Source organism: Podarcis filfolensis (genome assembly GCF_964270895.1).
Source record: "Podarcis filfolensis genome assembly, chromosome: 8".
Lineage (NCBI taxonomy): Eukaryota > Metazoa > Chordata > Lepidosauria > Squamata > Lacertidae > Podarcis > Podarcis filfolensis.
The window spans coordinates 55,308,369-55,330,945 of NC_139611.1; the positions used below are offsets into that span (position 1 = coordinate 55,308,369).

Consider the following 22,577-nt stretch of genomic DNA (forward strand, 5'->3'; position numbering starts at 1 on the left):
GTCCAGAGACATCTGGAGCTGAATATGAATTAACTAAAATCTGTGCACATCCAACACACACTGAGAGCATGTGACTTCCCCCAAAGAATCCTGGCAAGGTAGTTTGTTAAGGGTGCTAGGAATGATAGCTCTGTAGGAGGGAACTACAGCTCCCAGGATTCTTTGTACTTAAGTATTGTACTTAAATGGCGCGATATGGATCTTCTCCAAGTCTCTACAGCAGGCTCCAGATGTTTTGGATGTCAACTCCCCTCCACCCAACATGCTGGCTGCTGCTGCTGATGGGAGTTATAGTCCCAAACATCTGGAGGGTATCATGTTGGGGAAGCCAAACACTCTGTTCTTTCAGTGGCCAACCAGATCTCTCAATGGGAAGCCCCTAAAACAGGCACAAAGGTTGTCAATTTCCTTCTTAAATTGTGGTTCGTGTAACATCCGTTTGTGCATGTTATGCTATGGTTTATTTATTTACTGCTTTCTGGTCCAAAGGCCCACAAAGTCATGGACAACATATTAAAACAAAAGTAAAATACACAAAAGTTCAATGTATAGAATAAATGAATCAAAATAACAGACAATGACAAAATCAGCAGATACCAAGCAATCATATTTCGTGAGCTGCAACTATGCTTTCATCATGAACACAGCTCTCCAAAAATTCACATCCCAATTCAACGTCAGGTGAATTGACTTTCCCACTCAGACAGTTTTTCCAGGTCATGCGGCCAGCATGACTAAGCTGCTTCTGGTGCAGCTGAACACCAAAACCAAAGCAGCGCACAGAAACGCCATTTACCTTCCCGCCGGAGTGGTACCTATTTATCTACTTGGACTTTTTTTGGTGGAACAGGACCTTCTCTGTGGCAGCACCCCAGTTGTGGGATTCCCTTGACTACAACACTAATGTTTATAATACTAACAGGCTTCCCTCAAAGGGTGAAGGCTCACCTGTTTCTCAAGTGTTGGAGGCAAAACCTAGTTCAGTTTCACCCTTCTTTACACCCTTATACAGATTATTGTTTTCTTACTATTTTTAATTGCATTTTATGTATTTTGTTGGTGGTGTTTTATTGTTGTATGCAAACTGTTTTGGGGTCACTTCTGATGGAAAGCAGCACACTAAATAAATGACACACCATGTGGATTGTCTAGCATTTCTTTCTTGGAAAAAATCCAATTGGGAACTTCCAGGAATTTCAGCAACGTGATTTGAAAAAAGCACTTTCAGTTCCAGCAGAAAAAGGCCTGCACAAGAATAGCCTTATCTCTCTTCCTGCCATCAATGGCTTCTTGACTGCTAAATTGACTGAAAGTTTCAGATTGTCCCTGCTTGGTGTTTATAAATCTGCCACTATCTTCCTGCAAAGCCTTTCCATTGTCCGTGGAGTCCAGGGTGTACGAGCTCTCCATGCAGATCCAGCTCCAATTGTTGCTGTGTTCTGCTAAGATATCCTGAGCCAAAAGAGGTGAATGACTCCTGGCAACCTTTTACTGGAGAAACTGGCTCCCTCAGGCTTAGCAAAGGGTGGAGGAAAAGATGCCCAGAGCCTGGACTGAAATGGTAATATAACCTGGCCCTGAAAGTATCTGAATGAAATTGAAGTACAGTACAGTGAAACCTCAGGTTACATACCGTCCTTACCAATGCTTCGGGTTACAAGCTCCACTAACCCGGAAGTAGATGCTCCTGGTTGCGAACTTTGCCCCAGGATGCGAGCGGAGGTCGCGCGCCAGCAGCACGGTGGCAGCAGGAGACCCCATTAGCGAAAGCGTACCTCATGTTAAGAACAGTTTTGGGTTAAGAACGGACCTCCGGAATGAATTAAGTTCATAACCCGAGGTACCACTGTATTTAACTGAATGATATCTCACTGTAGATATGCAGGTCTTTCCTGGGACAGAGTTTGGGGACTGATGCACTAATCCATGCTAACAAGCTAACCCTTGGGTCCAAGTCAAAGAAAAGTTAGGGCTCATCCACACTTGTTCTGGTTGTTCTGTGCTTTCTAGCTTTTTCATTTGTCCCGTCGCTTCCCCTCGGGAAACCTGAAATTTACCACTGAATCAGAACAAAGTCCATCGAGTTTTTGCAGATTGACATTTATTCCAATTCAGCGGTAAACAGTAAGTTTGCCTGGGGAAAGCGACAGGACAGAAGAGAAACCTCTCTGACCTATGCCGAGAAAGCATGGGACAAGGGCAATGAAACATGGACCAAATGGAAGTGTGGATGAGCCATCAGAGACACAACTAAAGGCACCTCGGACTCAATATTGACTTTTTGCAGTTAGAAAAGTTACAGGAACGTCACCAAAAAGTGTGTAATGAGTGAATGATTACTGAGAAGTCTCATAATCCCATCCCAATGCAAATTGGCATAAATCTGGGATGAGCACTCATTGCTGGACAAACTCTTTGCAAACAAATCTAAATGAATGCTCCATAAAGAGGAGGTTTAATCTAAACACCACATAAGCTTTGGGCAATGAAATCAGGATGAGTGCTCAGTAAACAGACCATATAGAGGAAGCCAAAGGCTGTTTTCCTATGCTCATTTCTTTGGTTATGATAGACTTCTAAGTAAACATGCATAGGATTTTGCTACAGGTTCTGTAGAAGATGGTTGTAAGATGGTCACAGCAAGTGACTTCTCCCATTGATGTATCTTCACCTTGAGTAACTTTAGCTGGAATCCAGCCACTGGCTATAAAGTTTGCAGCTTTAAAAATAGCAATAATGCTTTCCAGCATTATCCTTTTTGTTCTGCTTCTGGAAGCAGACATCCTGAGTTGAAAGAGTGAATGGCCTCTGATACCCTTTTCAAGGGTTACTGCCGGACATTCACATCACTAAAGTAGGGACCTGATCTTTCACTGAATTTGGAGGTTTGAAGAACAGGGTTTACACATGGTTCTTATAATCCCAGGGCAGTTTATTTTATTCAATGCAGCAAATTCTGTTACGGATTACATTTATTTCATACACACACACACACACACACACACACACACACACACTATGTATATGTATATGCATAGTTACAGAAGAAAGGGCTGGAGGGTAAGATTTCTCATATTGTACACCCACATAGCCAAACATTTGGAGGTCCACTGATTTCAGTGGGCGACAAGCTACCCAACAATTGTGTGGGGTGAGGAACCACACCACGGGTTTTTTTTAATATAAATTAATATACTAGGTGCATCGGGAGGGTGACTGATTTTCATCAGGCCCACAAGGAGATGCTTCAGCCTGCCTTCTGCAGCTGTGCGCATTAGTACAGTGGCAAATTCTTAAGTGCAAGGTCCCTTCATGATCATCACAACCGCACCCCCATCTAAGTTTATGAAACCTACTAATATTACTGTATGATCTTATAATTAAACATACTAATAACTGGGGATGCATTGCAACAATCAGTGCAGTTCCCCATGTGTTCCCTTTCAGGCAACACATACTAGTTTGCTGTGTACATACATGGGTAAATGATCTGGAGTGCGCCAATATCTCCTTTCAGAGTGACTTAAGTTGTGCTTTCCTTGTTGCACACCGTTCTCTTGAAATGAAAGCCTCTTGTGTTTCTAGCATTACCAAAAGCTTAGCTTTGGAGCATAGAGCAAATCCTCCTCCGTGGTTTCCCCACACATCTTCTCCAGAGTGACCCTAGGAGCCCAACATCAGCAGCTGACTGTTTGATTGGCTTTAATCTGCATGAAGGGTAAGAAAGCATCTCAGTGCCTTCATGCTGACTGGGTGGCACTAGGACCTTGGTGCAAAAACAGTAGCAGGTTTTCAACTCCCTGTGACCCCAGACCACTATGCCTCTGCCCCTGCAACAATGATCCTTAGGAGAGGGGGAAATATCCCATTGGCTTAAATATCTCCTTTCAAAACCGTTGGGATTTCATATAGGGATAAGGGTGATGCTTTGGTTTGCTTTCTGATGCAAGTTCACCTAATTTGCACTTCCAAAAAACCTTACACAAACCAAAGCACAGCTATCATTCAGAATCTGCTTTTCTCCAAATTTTGCAATGCAGCTGTATAACCAAAACATGCATTCAAAAAATACATATAGTAGGGGAAAGTTTAGATAAAGGTGCCTATATTATTGAAAATGCCATACAAAGGTGCATCATCTCAGGGAAAACTCCTTGCAAGAATGTTTATACTGGGAATGCTGACAAATATTAATGAGTATTGACTTTAGATGGCTTGTGCCCTTTGGTACAAGTTGTAACAGGTACAACTTGTTCCACTATGTCGGGATGAATAGACACGGGTCACACAGACCTCCTTGTAGGTCCCCAACTGGGAGTTATCAATCCCTGGGTTTGTTTTTTCTGCTCAAAGGCCAGCCATGCAGTTCCCCTCAATGACAATAAAAGCTTCTCCCTGTCCATTAATCTAAATCACTGGAAGTTGGGCCAATAAGTCATTGTTGCTGAGCATCTGTTTCCTGAGATAGATTTTTTATTTATTTCCAGGTACTGCAGAATAAGCTCTATTGTATTTTGCAGTGGTACAAGAGGGAACACACAAATCAGGGCCAGCCCTGAGACACTTTGCCACACCAAATGACCCCAAAAGGTGCAGGCCAGGATCCCCGACCACATCTCAAAGGGTGCTGAGAAAGCCTTCCTCATGCATGACACAATCCACTGCACTGTTGAAGGGATTTGAGGTACATACCCTCATTATGGCATCGCTTTATACAGCATATCCCAATGCCAGCTTCCTTGGGTTCCTACTTCAGTGAGCCCAGCGATGCCATACAACTACCCTGAATCTCAGAAGCCAGAACAGCAAGAGGGATTGCTACGCAGTGAAAGCAGCGATCCCTCTTGCTGTTCTGGCTTCTGTGATAGCTGCGCAGCCTGCATTCGCTCCATAAGACGCACACACATTTCCCCTTACTTTTTAGGAGGGAAAAAGTGAGTCTTATAGAGCAAAAAATACGGTATTTATTTCTGCCTCTCACTCCTATTTAGACTTCCCCCTTCTACCATGAGCTCAGGGTAGTTTGCTTGTGGAGTGTTGTTTCCCACACTTTTATGCTCCCCACAATCCTGTGAGGTAGACTTCACACACACACACACACACAGAGAGAGAGAAAGAGAGAGAGAGAGAGAGAGAGAGAGACTGTCTATTACATAGAAGAAAAATCAAAATCAAAGTAGCAGCAAAAAATGAAACATCTTGGGCTGGGATCCAGAAGACTGGTGGGAATGTAAGGAAGGGAAGAGACCCATGGCAGAGGTGCTACAGGAGACCAGAGTGCCTGGGAGTAGGAAAATAGACTTCTTACCTTTTTCAATTGTGGTATAAGAGGTGTCCATCTGCCCTTCCACCACCCCTCACCTCTGTTCATCAAATCTTTATGGAAAGTAAATTGTTTCCATTATTAGTCCTTCTAGTAATCAATGTAGTAGCAAGAAATTACACATCCTGGGCTGGGATCCAGAAGGCCAGTGCTCATAGAAGCAAGGGAAGCAAGCACCCTTGGGTGGCGATGCAGGAAGCCACTGGACCTAAAAGGAAGTGAAAAAGCCTCCTGAGTAGGGGTGCAGAAGGCCAGCCCGCTGGAAGCAAGAGAAGCAAGTCCCCTTGAGTGGGAATGTGGAAGCCGCATTGTTATCTGTCCAATATTTGGAGAGCCATGCCAGCAGGCCCAAAGGATGGCACATAAAATAAAGTCCTTTTATCCGAAGAAGGAAAGTGCCCTCTCTCTTCATGTGGTCTCCATCTGCCTTTCAGCCACCCCAACCACCATCCATGAACCCTTTTCTGAAAGTAAATTCAGCCTGCAAAATGCCCCTGTCAAGCCCTCCCAGGGAGGTTCACTGTGCAACCTGATGAAGAGCTCGGAAGAACTCGAAAACGTGCTCACTGCTTGATGACTTTCTGGTTGGCCCCAGTAGAGGAACTGCCCTATTTTTGGCATTTTTTTCTTATAAGCCAACACTTTTGCCCAGGTCCCCTAATCAGCTCCACATGGAGGGCTTTGGGACAAGAGTAATTCCCTATTATCCACACTATGTAATATCCTAACTGCTCACGGGGTAGGACCACAGCTCACCGGTAGAGTATCCAACTTTGCATGCAGAGGGTCTTGAGTTCAAGCCCTGGTGTCTCCTGCTAAGACTGGCTAAGAAGCCTGCCTGAACCCCTGGAGAGCCACTGTCAGTGTGGACAATACTGAGCTAAGTGGCCCAGTGTCTGAGGCCGCATAAGGGAGCTTCCTTCATCCACAAAGCTCCCTTGGCAAGGCTGGTTGGAAAGGTCTCAACAAGGAGGTAAGTTTCAAACACCGGAACCAATTCCTTCAGAGGATGCTGGCAGCAGGAAGATCAAGGGTCTAACATATTCTATGCTTAAGACCAGGGGTCAGCAAACTTTTTCAGCAGGGGGCCAGTCCACTGTCCCTCAGACCTTGCGGGGGGCCGGAGTATATTTTGAAAATAAAAATAAAAATGAACGAATTCTTATGCCCCACAAATAACCCAGAGATGCATTTTAAATAAAAGCACACATTCTACTCATGTAAAAACACTGATTCTCAGACAGTCCATGGGCTGGATTTAGGTGACTGGGATGCATGGGGGCACTTAACCCTTTCTCTACCTGCTTGCTCCCACCAACACCATGGCTTTTCAGTTGCTATGTGTTCCCTCTCACATTTTATTTCCCCATGGCTTTACTTTAAAATAGGTTTTTTGGGGGGAGCAGGGTACCATTACATACATTTTTTGGGTCCCTGGAAGGCCAAGCATGGTACAGTGATTAGATTTCTGGCATTGGGACAGGGAGACCTAGGAAGTGCCAGTCCCTGCCCTGCCCTTAAAGCTCATTATTACCCCACTCAGCAGTTTCATGTAGATGTTGAACGTGGGGGAGGGGGATTAAACTCTGCACACTGCAGGCTTCACACGGCTGAGCAATGCACCCACCCCTGAAAACAATCATCCAAGTAGGACTGGAACCTCCTGCAGTGCTGTGCCACCCATCCCCAACTTGGACAGCCACTCCAGAAGAGCATGGTCAATGGTATTGGAAGCTGCAGTGAAGTTCAAGAATAAGGACATGCTTCCACTTTCTTTCTCCCAACAGAGCTCATCATAACAGTGCAACCAAAGCAGTTTCAGTGCCTAAACCCAGATGGAAAGGGATCCAGGAAATCAAGTTTTATCGAAGAGCCTGAATCTGGCCATGAGCACCCGCTCAAAGACCTTGCCCAAAAAGGGGAGGTAAAATGAGGGTGAAACTTATCACAACCCTAAATTACTTGAAGGCAAGGAGAGCAGCAGCTCAGCAAGGCTGCTTTCAGGTCTTTACTCAATCTGCCACCTTGTGGTCAGTCAATCACGAGTTTGAGAAGTCTTCAGAATAAATGCCTGTGCTTTTGACTCAGACACAGCTACCCTGCCCAAGCTCCTTGCAGCTTGGAGGGTAATGAGCAAATGGCATCACCTCAACCAACCAAGTCCAGCTGCTAGGGTTGCCAAGACTGGCCAAGTTATATTTATACCTGAGCAGAAAATTCCCACAAGAAATACACCAACAAAATTCAGGACACCCCAAAAATCAGCAGCTGCCTTTTCATTTAGAGTTTTCTTCAATTGCAGACTCAGGCTCTGTTTTGAAAAGGAAATGCTCCATTGTAATTATTTGTATATGTTTATTTCACCATTTTGATGCAAAACACTTTTGTTGCAAAGGGTCACCATCTGTTTACTGTGAGCAGCCCAGAAAGCAGCCGAAAACCCACCCCCTGCAGATTCCACCCTCCAGGGGCCTTCAGCTGCATATGCACCTACAGCTGCACAGACCGTACCAACTTGGGGAGGGGGCAAAGGAGGAACAGTGGAAGATTTTGCCACATAGCTACTTGCCTGCATCTGCTACCTTCCCAGGGCAAGTAGCGAATTTCATGGCTGCATCCCACAAAATATCTCCAGCAGTTTGCCACTACTGATTGATGGTTTGTTTGTATGTACGACATGCACTTTATTTCCTCAATTGTTTCCCAGAGACTGGTGTTTTCTCTATCCTTACAAGTGAAGGACGGGAGCTTTTGTCGTCTTAGCAGCACAGTTCTCAACAGCCTTGCCGGCAGCACTGCCCAGAAAGTAATGCTAGAGTGTGATCCAGTAGGGCTCTTCTTGTCTTATTCATCTTATGATGAAGTACTGATGATAGCCTTCAGCATCACAGACCTGGAGTAAAGTTGGAAGAGACTGCCAGATAATTGAGCTAGGTAATGAGAAGTACAAGGAAAGGAGTTCAGATTCTCAGCCACTCAGTTATACCATTTGTCCTTAATGCCTGACTGGAGAGTGTTTCTTGTACAGTTTTACCTGTGCAGTGACCGACGAATGAACGGCTAGACAGCAATATCGAAGTTTAATAAAATTAAGTCATTGCGTGTTAAACTTTGTTCAACAGATATTATACAAGAGAAAGTGGTCAGCTGTACAGATGAAGTTGATATGAACTGAAGGCTTACAATCTGCAATAGTGAAAATATAAATTCAGCATCATTTGATATTCACAATGTATACGCAGGACAATGGCCCTGTGCGTTAAGATAATCTAAGAAAAATTATCCCTGAGCTGAAAAGATTCTCAATGCAAATTCATTAAGTTCTAGGAGATGCAAGCCAAAGATTAACAGAAATGGAGGTATCAGGAATGCCTCCTAAAGTATAAGGAGCAAAGGAAAAACATCTCCAGATCCCAAAGGCACAAAATATACTGCTCTTCAACAATTTACCCCTTAAATGCACAAGCTTTAAAATGTGAATATGACATTTTCAATACCTATTTCCCTTCCCAGGTCTTCTTCATACTTGCATAGTTGCGTGCTTCTTTTAAAATACAAACCACTAGAAATTAAGCTAGTAACATAATGCATGTTTTAGAGAACTTCTTCTGGAAGACTTTTTTTAAAAAAACCCATTTAATACAATGCACAAAAAAACAGAATGCAGAGAAATATTCCACTGCTGAAATTCAGGAACAGACAGATGGGCCATCGTCTTTCTAAACCTTGCTTGCAAAAGACTCTAGTTTGCAGATATCTTGAGTTTGTAAGGTGGTGGCAAAAACAGCTGACAATATTTTTGATCAAATGCTTATCAGAAGTCCTAACAGAAAGCAGCCTGGAAGATTTTATCAAGGGAAAGAATGCTTGGATCTACATGATCACTCCAACTGATAAAACTGGGTGATAGTTCTTGACATGAACCTGTACATGTGGGTTGGTTGCTCTTGCTATACTGTTTAGTATAAAAAGCTCAACTGAATCTTCAGTAGGAAGCTATTTATGCAAACAGCTCCCTACATTTATTGAGCGCAAGCACAGCTTTTAATTATTTTTGGCATAAATCTTCCCTGTAAAACTCTTATAATACATATCTAGCAATTCACTGGCTGCGCAAGATACTACACTCAGTGTAATTAAAGCATGAGATACATTCCAACAGGAATCAAGTTACACCAGCAGAAGCAATGTGCTTCTCTCGCTCTTGGTCCATCAACAGCCTTACTTGCATTCAGTACAGAATTGCACACTGCTGTAGGCCTTCACTCAAAGTTTCCCATACAATTCACTGGCACTCTGTACTTTGGTCTTATGGCTGCTGCAATCTCTGTCTTTCGCTTCTGAAAGCAGAGTAATTCCTTTTCGTCCATTGGTACCAGGCCACTTCCAGCATTCAAACTGGTGTCCAGTCCAGTCCTCGCTCAGCCAAAGGTCTCACAGCAAACAGACAGCTGCAGTTTACTGGCTATTTGTGTGGCTAAGCAGCCAGCTAGTTGGCCACAGCTGGGGGTCCCTCAGGCAGGAGGGATGCAAAGAAAGTCTTGAAGAAAAGCCAGGCAGTGCTCATGAACGAAGACGGTGCTGGTTGACTCTCTGGTGTGGTGTCAGGTGCCTCCATTTCACCCTGACCCCCCGCATTTTCCTCCTGCTAAACCAAGGAAAGAGAAAAGATGTAATAATTCCCTGACAGGATCATCAACTGACCTTCTCCTGCAGTGCTACGGCTTTCTTCCTGGGTAGCTTTAGATTCTACACTGGCAAATATTACCAGTTGTAGGTTTACTTTGTCATAAGTCACATGAACTAGATATATTTGGCTAGGCAGACTCTGTGAAGGGAGAGCACTTCATGCAGGGCCTCATTAGAAGATGGGAGCAACCTGTTCTCCAAGCATGTAATAACAACATGCAGGATCAGCTGGACTCCAAAAACCATTTCAGAGATAGCACACAGTTGCTGCATTAATTCAAAACATTACAACCCATTTAACGTTAGCAGTGACATCTAGGGGCTGGGAGATGGACATTTTCCATCATCAGGTCTCCAAAGCCTTTAGTCAACAGGAAGAGCCAGGAGCTGGAGATGGTTTATCTGCCTGAAAAAAGGAATGCCCCACCCCAGAAGGACCAAAATATTTGGTGCTGCCCAGCGCTGGGTCTCACATACAAAGCATAGGGCACATTATGTGGTACAGTAGAACCAGCACCACCAAATCAGGAAAATGCCCGACAAATGATTCAACATCTTGATTTATCTCAAGTTCTACAACATAATTTTAGCACATCGGCTGTGCTAAGTGGAAGCCAATACCAAATGCACACTTTGCATCCTAAATTATTTTGTCACACAGAACAATTTACAGTACATAAGCGGCAAGCCACTTAAGATATGTGGACAGAATATACGGAGGTGTTTTAGAAACAGTACTGAGGCAATGCTGAAACCCTAAACAAGCTTAATTATCCAGGAAGCAAGCCCCTCTGAATGAGTGGCATTCATTCTGAGCTGCTTAGGTTTGGGCTGGAAAGTCCATCAGACCATTCAAAATTGTGCTTATGAATGAAATTATATCCTGTTAGGAACTTACCTGTAAATTATTGTTTTGGTCTTGGTTAACAGCTGCTTGGAGAGGAATATTGTTCTCAGCAGGCTGAGCTGGCCTCCGCCTGAAAGGAAACCATCCAACCTGGTGCCTGAGAAGACAAAACCAGTGAGGTATAAGACAGAATGCCAAAGGGAAGTCTGAAAAAACCCTCTGTCAGGATAACCCATCTGGCATGGGAGAGAGCCTCCATTCAATATTCAAGGACAGGAGGAGAGCAATTGACTTAGCTCCTGCTGTACAAGCCTTTCCAGTTATTTCATAAAAGACAGCTCAGAGTTCTGTGCACTGCATGACATTCGTAATGTGACTTTCAAGGTGGGAAATGTTATTTGCTGAATCACCCTACCCCATATATGTCCACTCAACTGCTTCCATCTGCATAACTGGCACAGGTGTTTTTAACGTTTGGATGGGAGCAGCCCAGAGTGGCTGAGGAAACCCAGCCAGATGGGTGGGGTATAAATAATAAATTATTATATTATTATGATAATGCTTGTGGCCACACTAAGATACCAATTCCGTACAAGTACACTTTGGAACTCCCTGCCTATTGATATCAGACCTATCCAGACATGTGGAAGTTACACGTTTCATTTCTTTTTAGCATCTGATTGCAATCATCTTTTGAAAATGTTTAATAGGTTTTAATTGTTTTATCAGTAATTTTATTACTTTTTTATATTTTTGTAAACTGCTTAAGAGGTTTTCCTTTTTTAAAAAACAATCAAGCAGTTTATAAATTTTGCTAAATAAAGAAGACCAAAGACAGTTATTTTGTCCATTTAAAGGGCTGCCGACATAAACTGAATGGCTGTCTACCCAAGTTTACTAACAAACTACAAAAGCTGAGGAGCTTTTACTGTTGCTAATGTTTAAAAATTGCATTCAGTATAGTAAAGAGCTGTCTGTGCTACAGTCCCCCCAGGTGGGAAATGCATACAAAGGAGAGGATAGTTTACTAGGACAAGTTCAGACGTCAGTGTGTAGCGTGCAGTTCTTGTATGTGCAACAATGAAAATGAGCGACAGGTTGCAAAACAAGTTATTTTTACCTGTGGTGCATGTTTCCTCTTAAGCCCTCACAAGTGGTATTTTAGTAGATGTAAATGTTTGAAGTACTAGCCTCCTTACAACTACTTAAAGGGAGCTGCAGAAATATGTCCAGCAGAGTTTGTGGGCCAGCTCAGATAAAACAGGAAACCACAGTTTAGCTTTATATACAGAGGCCCGCTCACATATGCTCCCTGCCAGCCATAATAGGAAATTTTCACTTCTTGTTGTAAACCACGGTTTTCTGTACCAAAGCCTACTAAGAAATAAGCTTAGTTGAGCAAATTAAATTGTGGTTTATGATCCCAACACGTTAACAAGTTGTGGTTAAAACTAAGCTGCCCTGCCCTCCACTTTGGATGTTAATGATATTTTGTCAACCAGCCATAGGTTGGAGGCTGTTGCTTTGCATGTAGGTCCCCAATGGCATCTCCTGGTAGGGCAGGCTTTCAGCCCTGCCTGAAATACTGGCAAATGACTGCCAGCCAAGGTAAGACAATACTGAGCTAGACCGACAGGGTCTGGCTCATATATAAGGCAGCTTCCTGTGTTCTTAGGTGGTACGTTCTCACCATCTTCTCATGGCCTGGCTGAGCGACTGTGCAACCCTGAAGCCTTGATCACAGTTTGACAATATCCACACTTGGCCACTAGTCTCCCCCAGCAGACACTTATTTTAAAATAATGTGCACCAAGATTAGTGGTAAAAAGTGAGAGAGATAAGATGAGGCCGCAGAAACTTACAGGTACATCAGCAGGGTGCCCACCATCACCATGAGAAGCCTGCTCATACTGGAGTAGAAATACACAATGTTGATGAAGACGTAAAAGAGGGTTGCTGAGTAGAGCCAGTCCAGCCAATCCCGATTGCCGCCTTCTTCTTCTTCTTCCATCAAAGCCCCTCCCTGGGCATTCATGCGAAGGTTCTGGTTCACCCCTGGGTTTACCTGAGGGGGAACGTTTTGATTTCCGGCCTGGTTTTCAGCAGGAAAAGGACCAGAAAGAGGAGCTGGGGCCGCAACCGGGGCTGCAACTGGGATCTCCTGTGTACTTCGTGTAGAGGATACGTCACCGGAAACAGCACTGGCAGCCATGCTAGATGCAAGATAAAAGTCATGAGCTCAGTTAGAAAGCTGGTGAGAGCTTGCTCAACTACGATGTGCATGAAACAAATTGGCAGCCTCAAAATAGCAAGCCAACAACAGGTGCACTTCAAGGGTGTATTTGATTCAGTGAATCACCAAGACCACCGTAGCTTATTTGCGCCAGGGGTTTGATATAAGCTAACACTGAATACATACAGGCGAGAGCCCTAGCTTTTCAGCCACATCACACCAGTATGCAAATTTGTCAAAATGCTTGGGATTTAGCTCCTTGTAGAAATAGATCACAACAAAGACAGCAACTTACTATTGCATGTAGTATTGTCTTGCATAAAACTGATGGAACCAGAACTGCAGCATGCGGTATGTTGTATAGGATGAATAGCCTTGAAAGCAGTGCTGCGCCGGTGCAGATCTGATGTAGAGGAGAAGAAAATATGCTTAATCAGGACAGGCATACTATTTTTTCTCCCTTGCCCTCACTGAAAATTATATGGCAAGGATTTTGTAATGCTGTACCCTCCAGGCCAAGGATGTTTTATCAGCATTTAATCCTCAGGCTATTGAACTGGAAAAGAGAATGGACTGGCAGGGTTTCTGCATCTCTGCTCTGGTAAAACACTAACTATTTGTGGCTCCTCTCTCTAAGCTCTTTTCATTCCAGCTGTTGGTTACATAGTCCTTACAACAAGGAACTCGTCCCTGGGTGTCCTTCCTCGCCCTCCCTTCTTCCCCAATCCTTGTGTGTCAGGCCTTTTAGATTGTAACATTTTAAATGCATCACCAACGAATCAGAAGGAAGAAGTAAACTGTGCTGCAGTCAAAGTTCCATTGCTGGTGGAAAACATGCTGACGTACTGGGCCTCATGTTGCTGAACCACAACTCGCATCACCCTCAAGAAGAATGACCAATGATCAGGGATGCATGAGCTGTAGTCCAACTTCTGGAGGGCCCCAAGTTGACTATCCCTATACTAGGGGCTCAGGAGTCTTTGGTTTGGCTTGCTAGCCAGCTGCTAGTTATGCTCACCACCAACTCTCTCTCTCTCCTCCCCAAGGCCTCTCACACGCCAAGCAGGCTTGCAAGGAGAAGGGAGGCATTTACTTATTTGTGCTGGGTGCTGGAGAAGGTCAAAGCCAAAGGCTTGAAGGAGAGACAGGCATTTCTCTCATTTGCACCGTTGTTCTTTGCTTCCCCCAAAGTGGTACCTCACACGTGGAGTTAAGGTGCACTGCTAGGCACCCATTCCAGTAGCAGGCCAGGGGCACCAGCTGCTGCCAAGAGGATAAATAGATGCCATCTCAAGGGTACACAGATTCAAGAGCAAGTTGTCTGAACAAGCAGGCAACAGGCAGGTACCCAACAGGCAGAACCGAGTCACTCACACCACACTTACCTATTGCCAGCATTCTCTGCTGCAAGGGGCTGGTTGCCGAGGATGTCCGTCTGACTCAAAGAATGAACTGAAGGAAGCAAAGGCGGGTCTTGGCTAAAGGCTGCTGGCTGATGCTTGGCTTCAACAACCTGAGGAAAACATTGATCAGCTGAAACTTAAGAATGTGTCTGCATGGGAGCTTCTCCCTCCCTTTTGAGAGGATTTTCAGACAAATTGCGAGGAAGGGGAGGTATAACTTGTTCCCCCCATGGTTTCAACCCTGTTCCTTCCTCCCCCAAACACCACCACACAACCGCTCTTGGCTTGCCTTCACCTCATTTCTCCCTCCCCACACCACCTTCTGTGACAAGACTTTAGTAATTTACCTCACAATTTTTCAATAACAACTCTTTTTCTGGAAAAGTTCTGCTTGAATCTCTATTGCTCCCACCAAAGCACCTTATGAGGGCACTCTGCTACCTAAAGTTACTAAGTGCTACGCATAAGTTGCTCCTGTTTCGTTTGGTAAGTGTGCTGGTTTCTGGAACAGTTCTACCAGACTGACAACAGAATAGCAGAATACAGCTGGGGAGAAGTCCCCCTGGCATCCAAATGAAATCCCCTCGTCAGTCACGTTCCCAGAGGGCCTATTCCCCAAACAGAAAGAAGAAGGTTTCAGGTGTGCAGACACAAATGTGCATAGCAAGTATGGTAACAACTATTCAAGTAGAATCAACTGAGGGGTGCCATATACCACACATACGCAGAGCTTATGTTTACACCCCAGCAACAGCTTTACTTCAACATTATGATAAATATAACCATCACACGGATAAAAGTGAAACCAGCAAGTTGAAATCATCACCCTTCTCTGTCCTTCCTATAAAGTTTATATCCAGAGCTAACCCATATCCCACTGGTTCTCTCCATTCCGCCAGATAAGGGAGAAAACCATTACAGCTTAATTCTGAAGGCCAAAACTTTCAGAGACGGCTACTAATTTAGATGGTTTTCAAACTGAAGCTCCAAAGTCTTTGAGGATGGACGTGTCAATAGCATGACAGCTAAAAACAAAGCTGCACCAAAGGCACCAAACCTCTGGGAGTGGTTACCTCTCTTGTGGCCTAATAGTGAGCTTCCCAGGACTCTAACAGATGCAAGTGGTGGACCTGCTATGGTTTACAGAGCAATGCAATATTCATGCTCTTACAAGGCTGTAGTAACAGCTCCAAGGGGAACTATACCTAAATTGTGGAACAACTTATCAGTTTATAAATACCTTCACATCTGTTTCTTGCAGTTTTGAGTTGCACACCAGGTGGAGAGCATGCACCATATCCTGCTGAAATATAAACCAAAATAAGTTTCAAACAAGAGTTCAGTTTATTGCATTTACTTGCTGATCCACTAGAGTTAACAAAAGCAATACTAGCAGCATGCAGCATCCAAGTACCTTGGCAAGCACATCTCGCAGGTAAAGATGGTCCTGTAACAACTTCCCAGAATAAATCAGTCTCTGAACGTCTTCAGGCTTTAAGAGGAAGAGAACACAATGGTCAGGACCCATTCTGTTGAATTGTGCAGAACAGCCATGCAGAACTTAACATGTGCAATATTTATTGATTTATGCAACTTCCATCTTAACAAAGTACCTTTGCAAACAATGCAAAAACAAAAACACACAACTGTCTGATTTGGAGTATTTACATCCCATCCTTCTTGTAGCAAACTTATTTGTAATACAAAGCTACTGCATGAACAAGTTATGCATTTCAGAATTTCTGAGATCCTCAATTATAGTTATGCTTGGAAACTACTTTGGATTTGCTTGCTGGACTTCTAGGAGGCAGAACAGATGCATGCTGTCAGGTCAGAGAAGACCTTTTTGGGACACATATTACCAAAAAAAAAGGAAGATGTAGTTTCAGACGTACCCACATCTAAGAACTCCACACCTGCTTCATCAACCTGGTGACTGAGTGAGAGTGAAAAATAAGACTGCACTTACATTATGGGGCACAAAGTACAACCCTCTAATATAAGCCAAGATACTGATGTTGATAGACAAGGTGCCCTTTAATTCATTTTTTAGACCTAGCTTAGTGTTGTTGCTGCTGCTAAGAACTGGTTCCAGAGCCCAGATAATAATATCAGTTTCTGTTTATATCAGGCAGTTGTAGAAATTTCATCAACAAAACTTTGAATCCTTATTTTGTGTTTTTGACAAGTGCAATGGTCAGCCACTTGCAAAATCAGACAAAAATGTCCACTTTGACCAAAGTTCTACCTCCAGTTAACTATGAGAAACCTTGGCCAAGTTGACAGAAGCCAGTATCAATCACTATCTCCAGTTAGGAACCTTATTATAACTCTTTTCTCTAATTGCAAATAGGGTTTCTGTAGGACTATTTCAATCTCAGAATTACCGGTAACCCCCTATTTTGCTCTTAAGTGAAATTAACTGTGCCACACTTCTTTGAAATTGCAGTTCTTGTGAAGAAGTCATCTGACACCGCAGCATTACTGGAAATTTCAAACTGGCCTGACTTAAGTGTTATGAGAGACAAATTTACTTGCTGGAGGGTCAAGTATGAATTCCACAGTAGGAACCCCCACCCCTGCAGCCATGCTAGCAGAGGGAATGGATGTGAAGACAAATCCCTTTTCATTGTTAGAAAATAACAAGGTAAATTTTACTTATCTATAAGATAGAGTGGGTGGCGTCTTCTGGGGGTGGGTACTCAATGCACAGGAGCCTTTAATTTTATTTTGAGGTACGCTAGCATGTCCCGGTACCTAATCTGGGAATTGGCGTATTTTAATTTTTATTTTAACATACCATATTTTAACTGCTGTGCCAAAATGTATCAGTCATGTTCAGTGTTAGAAACTGAGATATGAAAGCTAGGAGCTAAATGGCACCTTAAACCTAGGTTATGGGCACAACAACGGAAAGTCTAGGCATACTTTTTTAATAGTGGCTGGAAGTGGGGAGACAGAAAAAGGTTCTCCTTTCCTTCCATTCTGTAGTTTTAATCTGAAATCTTAGGTGCAGTACTGCGCCCAGAGCTCAAAAACTGCTCGTGCTAATGAAATTCTTGTCGCAAAATGCGCCTAGCACAATGGGAGGATCGAACACTGGTCATGTCATTCTTGTAAACTGAATGAAGATTAAAATAAACTAGGCTTACTAGCGGGATCCATCTTTTCTTGTTGCTAACAAACTAAAACATTGTGAAGTAGTGTCAGTATCAGTCCAAAAGGGAAGAGTTAGTTTCATAACGTTTACGTGGCTGTCCCAATCTGTTTTGAATTCAAACACAGCATTTGCTACTAGTTGTACTAGAGAAAAGCAGCACTAATAACCCTTTTTTGGTTTTTCAAATCATCCTTGCCAAAATAGCAAACTGGTCTACCAGCTGGGTCATTTGCATTGCAAAGAAAGTGACAAAGTACTGCTGCTTCTTAATTTGAAAAATAGAATGGAACAAAAATAACCCCATATGTTCATAAGGGGATTTTTGCTGCTTTAAGCTTCTTCAGACAGAGGATCTCTGATCATTTATTGTAAGCCACAAAATGATGAAGTCATTTGCCTTGGCCATGAATTCGGCAATTTCAGCATTTGACATCCAAATGTAATAAATCAAGAGCGACAAGTGAGTAAGACCTAAGCCCTATTGCATCATCTGTTTGGCAGAAGAGTGAAAAAAACCCTGTTCAAAGAAGCTTAAGCTCCCAGAACAGAATGACCAGCTGCCAAGAGGTGCCCAGACTGTTTGGTTATGTAACACTGCTTGCTGATGTGGAGGGAGCCTTTTGCTCTGGGCATGGGTGATGAAAAAAAATCACATTTGGCAAAAGCAATACATCACCCCAGTACTAAGCGGATAAACAGCAAGGGGGGGACAAAGGCCAAGATGATCACAATGATGACTTTAATCAAAATCACGACATTGCACTTGCAGGCATTCTATGCTCCAAAGTCTGTTAAAACACTACTGGCAGCTTCCTAGTCCTTGGTGAGAAATGTTAACATTCCAACTGCTGCTATATAAAGGCCTGTTTAGAGAGTAAGTACAGGCCAAGATGCCTGGAGAGAATATGAACAGGAAGAAGGCTGCAGAAACCGGAGATACCAGCCTAAGCAGAAAGAACAACTATGAAAGGAGGGGGAAAGTGGATGAGGAAAAAGAAATAAGGTGAGAGGTAGAACTGGGGGAAGAACAGCCAATGCAGCGAACGAACACTGGACCACGGAGACAAACCTCTCCTTGGCCATGAAGGTCATAGAGGCACCTTGAGCCATTCTCCACCACACAACCTAACCTACCTGCAGGTAGAAAGAGCAGATATCACCATGTACTCAGATCACTGGAGAAAAGCCAAGGTACATAATGGATACATAAAAAAGCAAACAGAAAACAGAAAAAGGCCTTTGCGCGTAAGAGAGATAAAGGCTTCAAAAATCAGTGACTGGGGGAAGAGTTGAAAGAAAGGAACTATGGTGAATATGGTGGCAGGTACCATGCAAACCACTTTGAAGCGTTCTCCCGCAATCAAGTGTTGTATAAATTTCATGAAATAAATAAAAATGAGTAATACAAGAGCAAGCTTAATCTTTTCATAGTGTTAAGAGTGCTGCTACATCAGATTGAAGGCCCTTCAAGTCCACTCTCTTCTGACAGTAACCAGCCAGATGCCTATGGGAAATCTTTAAGTGGAATAAAAGCGCAACTCCATAAGTCTCCCCAGCAACTAATATTCCATGACAGAGGGAAGATCTTAGACAACAACCAGGTTTATCACCAGCCACTCCACAGCAACATAGAACCTCCAGGTGCAGAGGCAGTATACCACTGAATACCAGTCTCAGGAGAGCAACTGTAGGAAAAAAACTTCTGCCTTCATGCCCTCCATGAAACAACTTGTTGGTCACTGTATGCGGCAGAAAGCTGGGCTAGAAGGGCCACAGATGTGATCCAGGAAGCCTGTCATTCAAGGCCATGTTTGGTTTCAGAGTCCTAAATTTTCTAAAAGGAGGGTTGTGGGAAGAGATTAAAAATCAATCTCCTGCTCTGCTTAATACAGTGTAGTGAACAGAGTGGGGCCTGGGAGATCAGGGTTCAAATCGCCACTTGGCCATGAAGCTCTTACTGTGTGTGACCTTGGGAGCTAGTCACTCACTCGACCTACCTCACAGGGTTGTTATGTGGATTAAATGAGGAGAGGGCGAATCATACCTTGAGATTTTTGGACAAGATGCTGGGGCATAAATGCAAATAAACAAACATGCAGCCCTCTAGATATTGTTGGACTACAGCTCCCAACAGCCACAGCCAGCGCTCCCGGGGGGCGTTAGGAGTTGTAGCCCCAAAATCTGGAAGGCTGGCTTAATAGTATTATTTACGTCCGTCCATGCCTTCAGCCTCTGCCCCCCCCCCAGTCACTATCAACATCCCTCAGACATTACTCTCGCCCCTTTAAAAGTTCACATCTCCCAATTTCAACCCCCAAGTCGCCAGCAATAGCCGAGCACAAAGGCAGAAAAACCCCAGCCTGTCCCACCCTGGCAGCTTCCGAATTAGGCTGCGTCTGAATTTGGAGGCTCCATAGGAGAGAGTTTTCTCAAACAGAGCCTCCCCGCTCAGGAGCAGTGTAGCCCGTAAGGAAGGAAGAGGTGGGGAAGTGCCGTATGAGGAGGACGGGAGCGAGTCTTCGCAGGCTCACCGGGGCATCCGGGTGGCAGCGGCGGAGCTCAGCCTTGAGGCGACGGACGCTCCACGAGCGCTGGGCGGTCAGGCGGAGGTCAGGGTGCCGCTGCGCGGGGCTCTTGACCACGAGCGAGACCTCCTCCCCTTCGGCCTCGCCTCCCGGAATCCGGCCGGGCCCTACCGGGGCTTCCGCCATCGAGTCTCCGCTTCTAATTCTCGCTTCCACCACTCCAACAGCTACGCTTCACTTCCTCATCCGCGGCCCCCTCCTTATATAGCCTCGCCCTGCTCGTGGCGCCGCTGTGGCCTCCACGGATTGGCCGCCGGCTCGAAACGTGGGCCTATCAGAAGCCGCCTGTCTGTCCGGAGGCAGATGGAGGGGTAGGAAAGAGAGCGAGGCCTATCTGGGCGTGGCCAAAGGGGGAGGCGTGGCCAAAAGGGGGAAGGAAACAAACTCGGCCGGGACCTGCAGTTTTCTATATTTACATGTCACGTGGTGCCTTGTTTTGCCGTGGGATCGTAAGAAGCTGCTTTCTACTGAGTCAGAGCCTTACGTCCATCTAGTACTGTCTACACTGACGGGCAGCGGCTCTCCAAGGTTTCAGTCAGGGTGTCTCTCCCAGGCCTGCCTGGAGATGCTGCCATTGGGGGTTGAACTAACGATCTTATTCATGCTCTACCTCTGAGCTATGGACTTGTACCTAAAAATAAGTTTCTAGTCCTCATGATTCTAAAAAGAAGGGGGGCTGATTTTTAAATAAGCGTAGCAGACGTTGCTTTTCTTCATTGGTCCATCAAGGTCAGTAGTGACTACACTGGCTAGTAATGGTCTCCAGGGTTTCAGACAGGGTGCATTTCCAACCATACCTGCAGATGCTGGGGATCGAACCTGAGACCTTCTGCATGCAAAGCAGGTGCTCTGATGCTGTGCTACAGCCCTTCCCAAGAACATAGTAAGCTGCCTTATACTATTGGTCCATCTAGCTCAAGGAGTTGGGATCCAAGGGCGCAAGGCTGTTGCCTCCTTCTTACACTGCCCTCCCCAGCCTCTCAAAGTGGCACAGGGCTGGCTCAGGGAGGATGGCATGAGTGGCCTCCTGGGATGATTGTCCTGGCAGCAGCACCCCCCCCCCAATGCTACATGCCTGGGGGAGAGGGCTCTTGTGCGCAAATCCTGTTTGCTGGTTTCCCACAGAAATCTGTTCAGCCACTGTGAGAGCAGGATGTTGGACTGGGTGGTCCATTGGCTTGATCCAGTGGGGTCTTCTTATATTCTTATGCATTGGAGCATATGAGCAAGTAGGTTTTGAGAAGAGGGAAGAATGATTTCCTGGTTCAAAATGGTGTGAGCAAGAGGCATGGGCATAGATTAATTAAGTGGTATGAAATGGAAAGTCCAATGGTGTAATGGGGAGCCATCATGCTGGCCGTAGCTCATGTTTTCCATGCAGAAGGTCCCAGGTTCAGTCCCCAGCATCTCCAGATAGGTGTCGTTCGGAATCCCTGGAAACCATGTCTGGAACCTTTCAGTGTGGAGAATGCTGAGCTGGATAGATTTAAGACAGATGCAGCAGAAGGCAGCTCCCTATCGCCTCAAAACTGCTGCTTTCACTTGCCGGCATTGACTGCACTTGTAGGGACAATGCTTGGACAGTGACCATCCACTGTATACTGTTCCACTTTGTCTGAGAACACCCAGTGGACATTCAGATGTGTACCTGTTAAATGGGTGCAGTTGGGAGGAAAGCTGACACCTGCTTATCTACATGCTGAGTGCAGCCCATTGCCAGCAATCTCCAAAGCAAGTGTCCTGGAAACCTGCACAGAACTTTGTGAGCAGCTGTTTGTTTCACACTGTTCAATAATGGATATGCTCCCCTACCCTCCACCACAGGTTAAAATGGCTGATGCAATCCTGAAACTATTTACAAAGATATAGGAACACACATAAATAGTACATGAACACACACACACACACTAAGCTGACAAAGGGTGAAGATGTACAGTGTTCAATGTTTGTGAATACACCCTAAAGGAAATCATAGTAACTGAAAAATAAAAGTCTGAATCTTGTCCAACAAACTGATGATTGTGACCAAGCATTAAAACATTTGTTTTCTGAGCAAAAAACATTTGAAATGTTTGATTGCCCTAATGAAACTCACAGGGTAGCCAGCATATTCAAGGGAAAGAAGCAATTCCACTATGTGAAAAGCTTACAATATTTGGAGCTTTTCAGTTTACATAAATGTAAGAGGTGGCATGATAGAAGTTTATGAAATTATGCATGGCATGGAGAATGTGGGTAGAGAATAAAATCTCCTCTCATAACATTAGAACTGGTGGACATCCAAGGAAGCTGAATGTTAGAGGATTCGGGACAGACCAAAGAAAGTCTTCTTTCCAT

The 22,577-nt window shown here is 44.5% G+C and overlaps 1 protein-coding gene across 2 annotated transcripts; it reads right to left on the bottom strand.

Moving 5' to 3' along the window:
- Nucleotides 1-8,384: 8,384 nt before the first annotated feature.
- Nucleotides 8,385-20,473, bottom strand: HERPUD1 (homocysteine inducible ER protein with ubiquitin like domain 1). 2 transcript variants are annotated; one of them, XM_083625318.1, is made up of 8 exons: nucleotides 20,187-20,473; nucleotides 15,910-15,987; nucleotides 15,736-15,798; nucleotides 14,478-14,605; nucleotides 13,388-13,495; nucleotides 12,722-13,072; nucleotides 10,911-11,016; nucleotides 8,385-9,971 (listed from the first exon to the last, which is right to left on the bottom strand). In XM_083625318.1, exons 1-8 carry the CDS (start codon nucleotides 20,364-20,366, stop codon nucleotides 9,813-9,815), a joined length of 1,173 nt encoding a protein of 390 aa, XP_083481444.1. In that variant the 5' UTR covers nucleotides 20,367-20,473; the 3' UTR covers nucleotides 8,385-9,812. The 2 variants fall into 2 exon arrangements, with proteins under 2 accessions (XP_083481444.1, XP_083481445.1); XM_083625319.1 differs by having other exon boundaries at nucleotides 8,385-9,968; nucleotides 20,187-20,427.
- Between the last annotated feature and the right edge of the window lie 2,104 nt (nucleotides 20,474-22,577).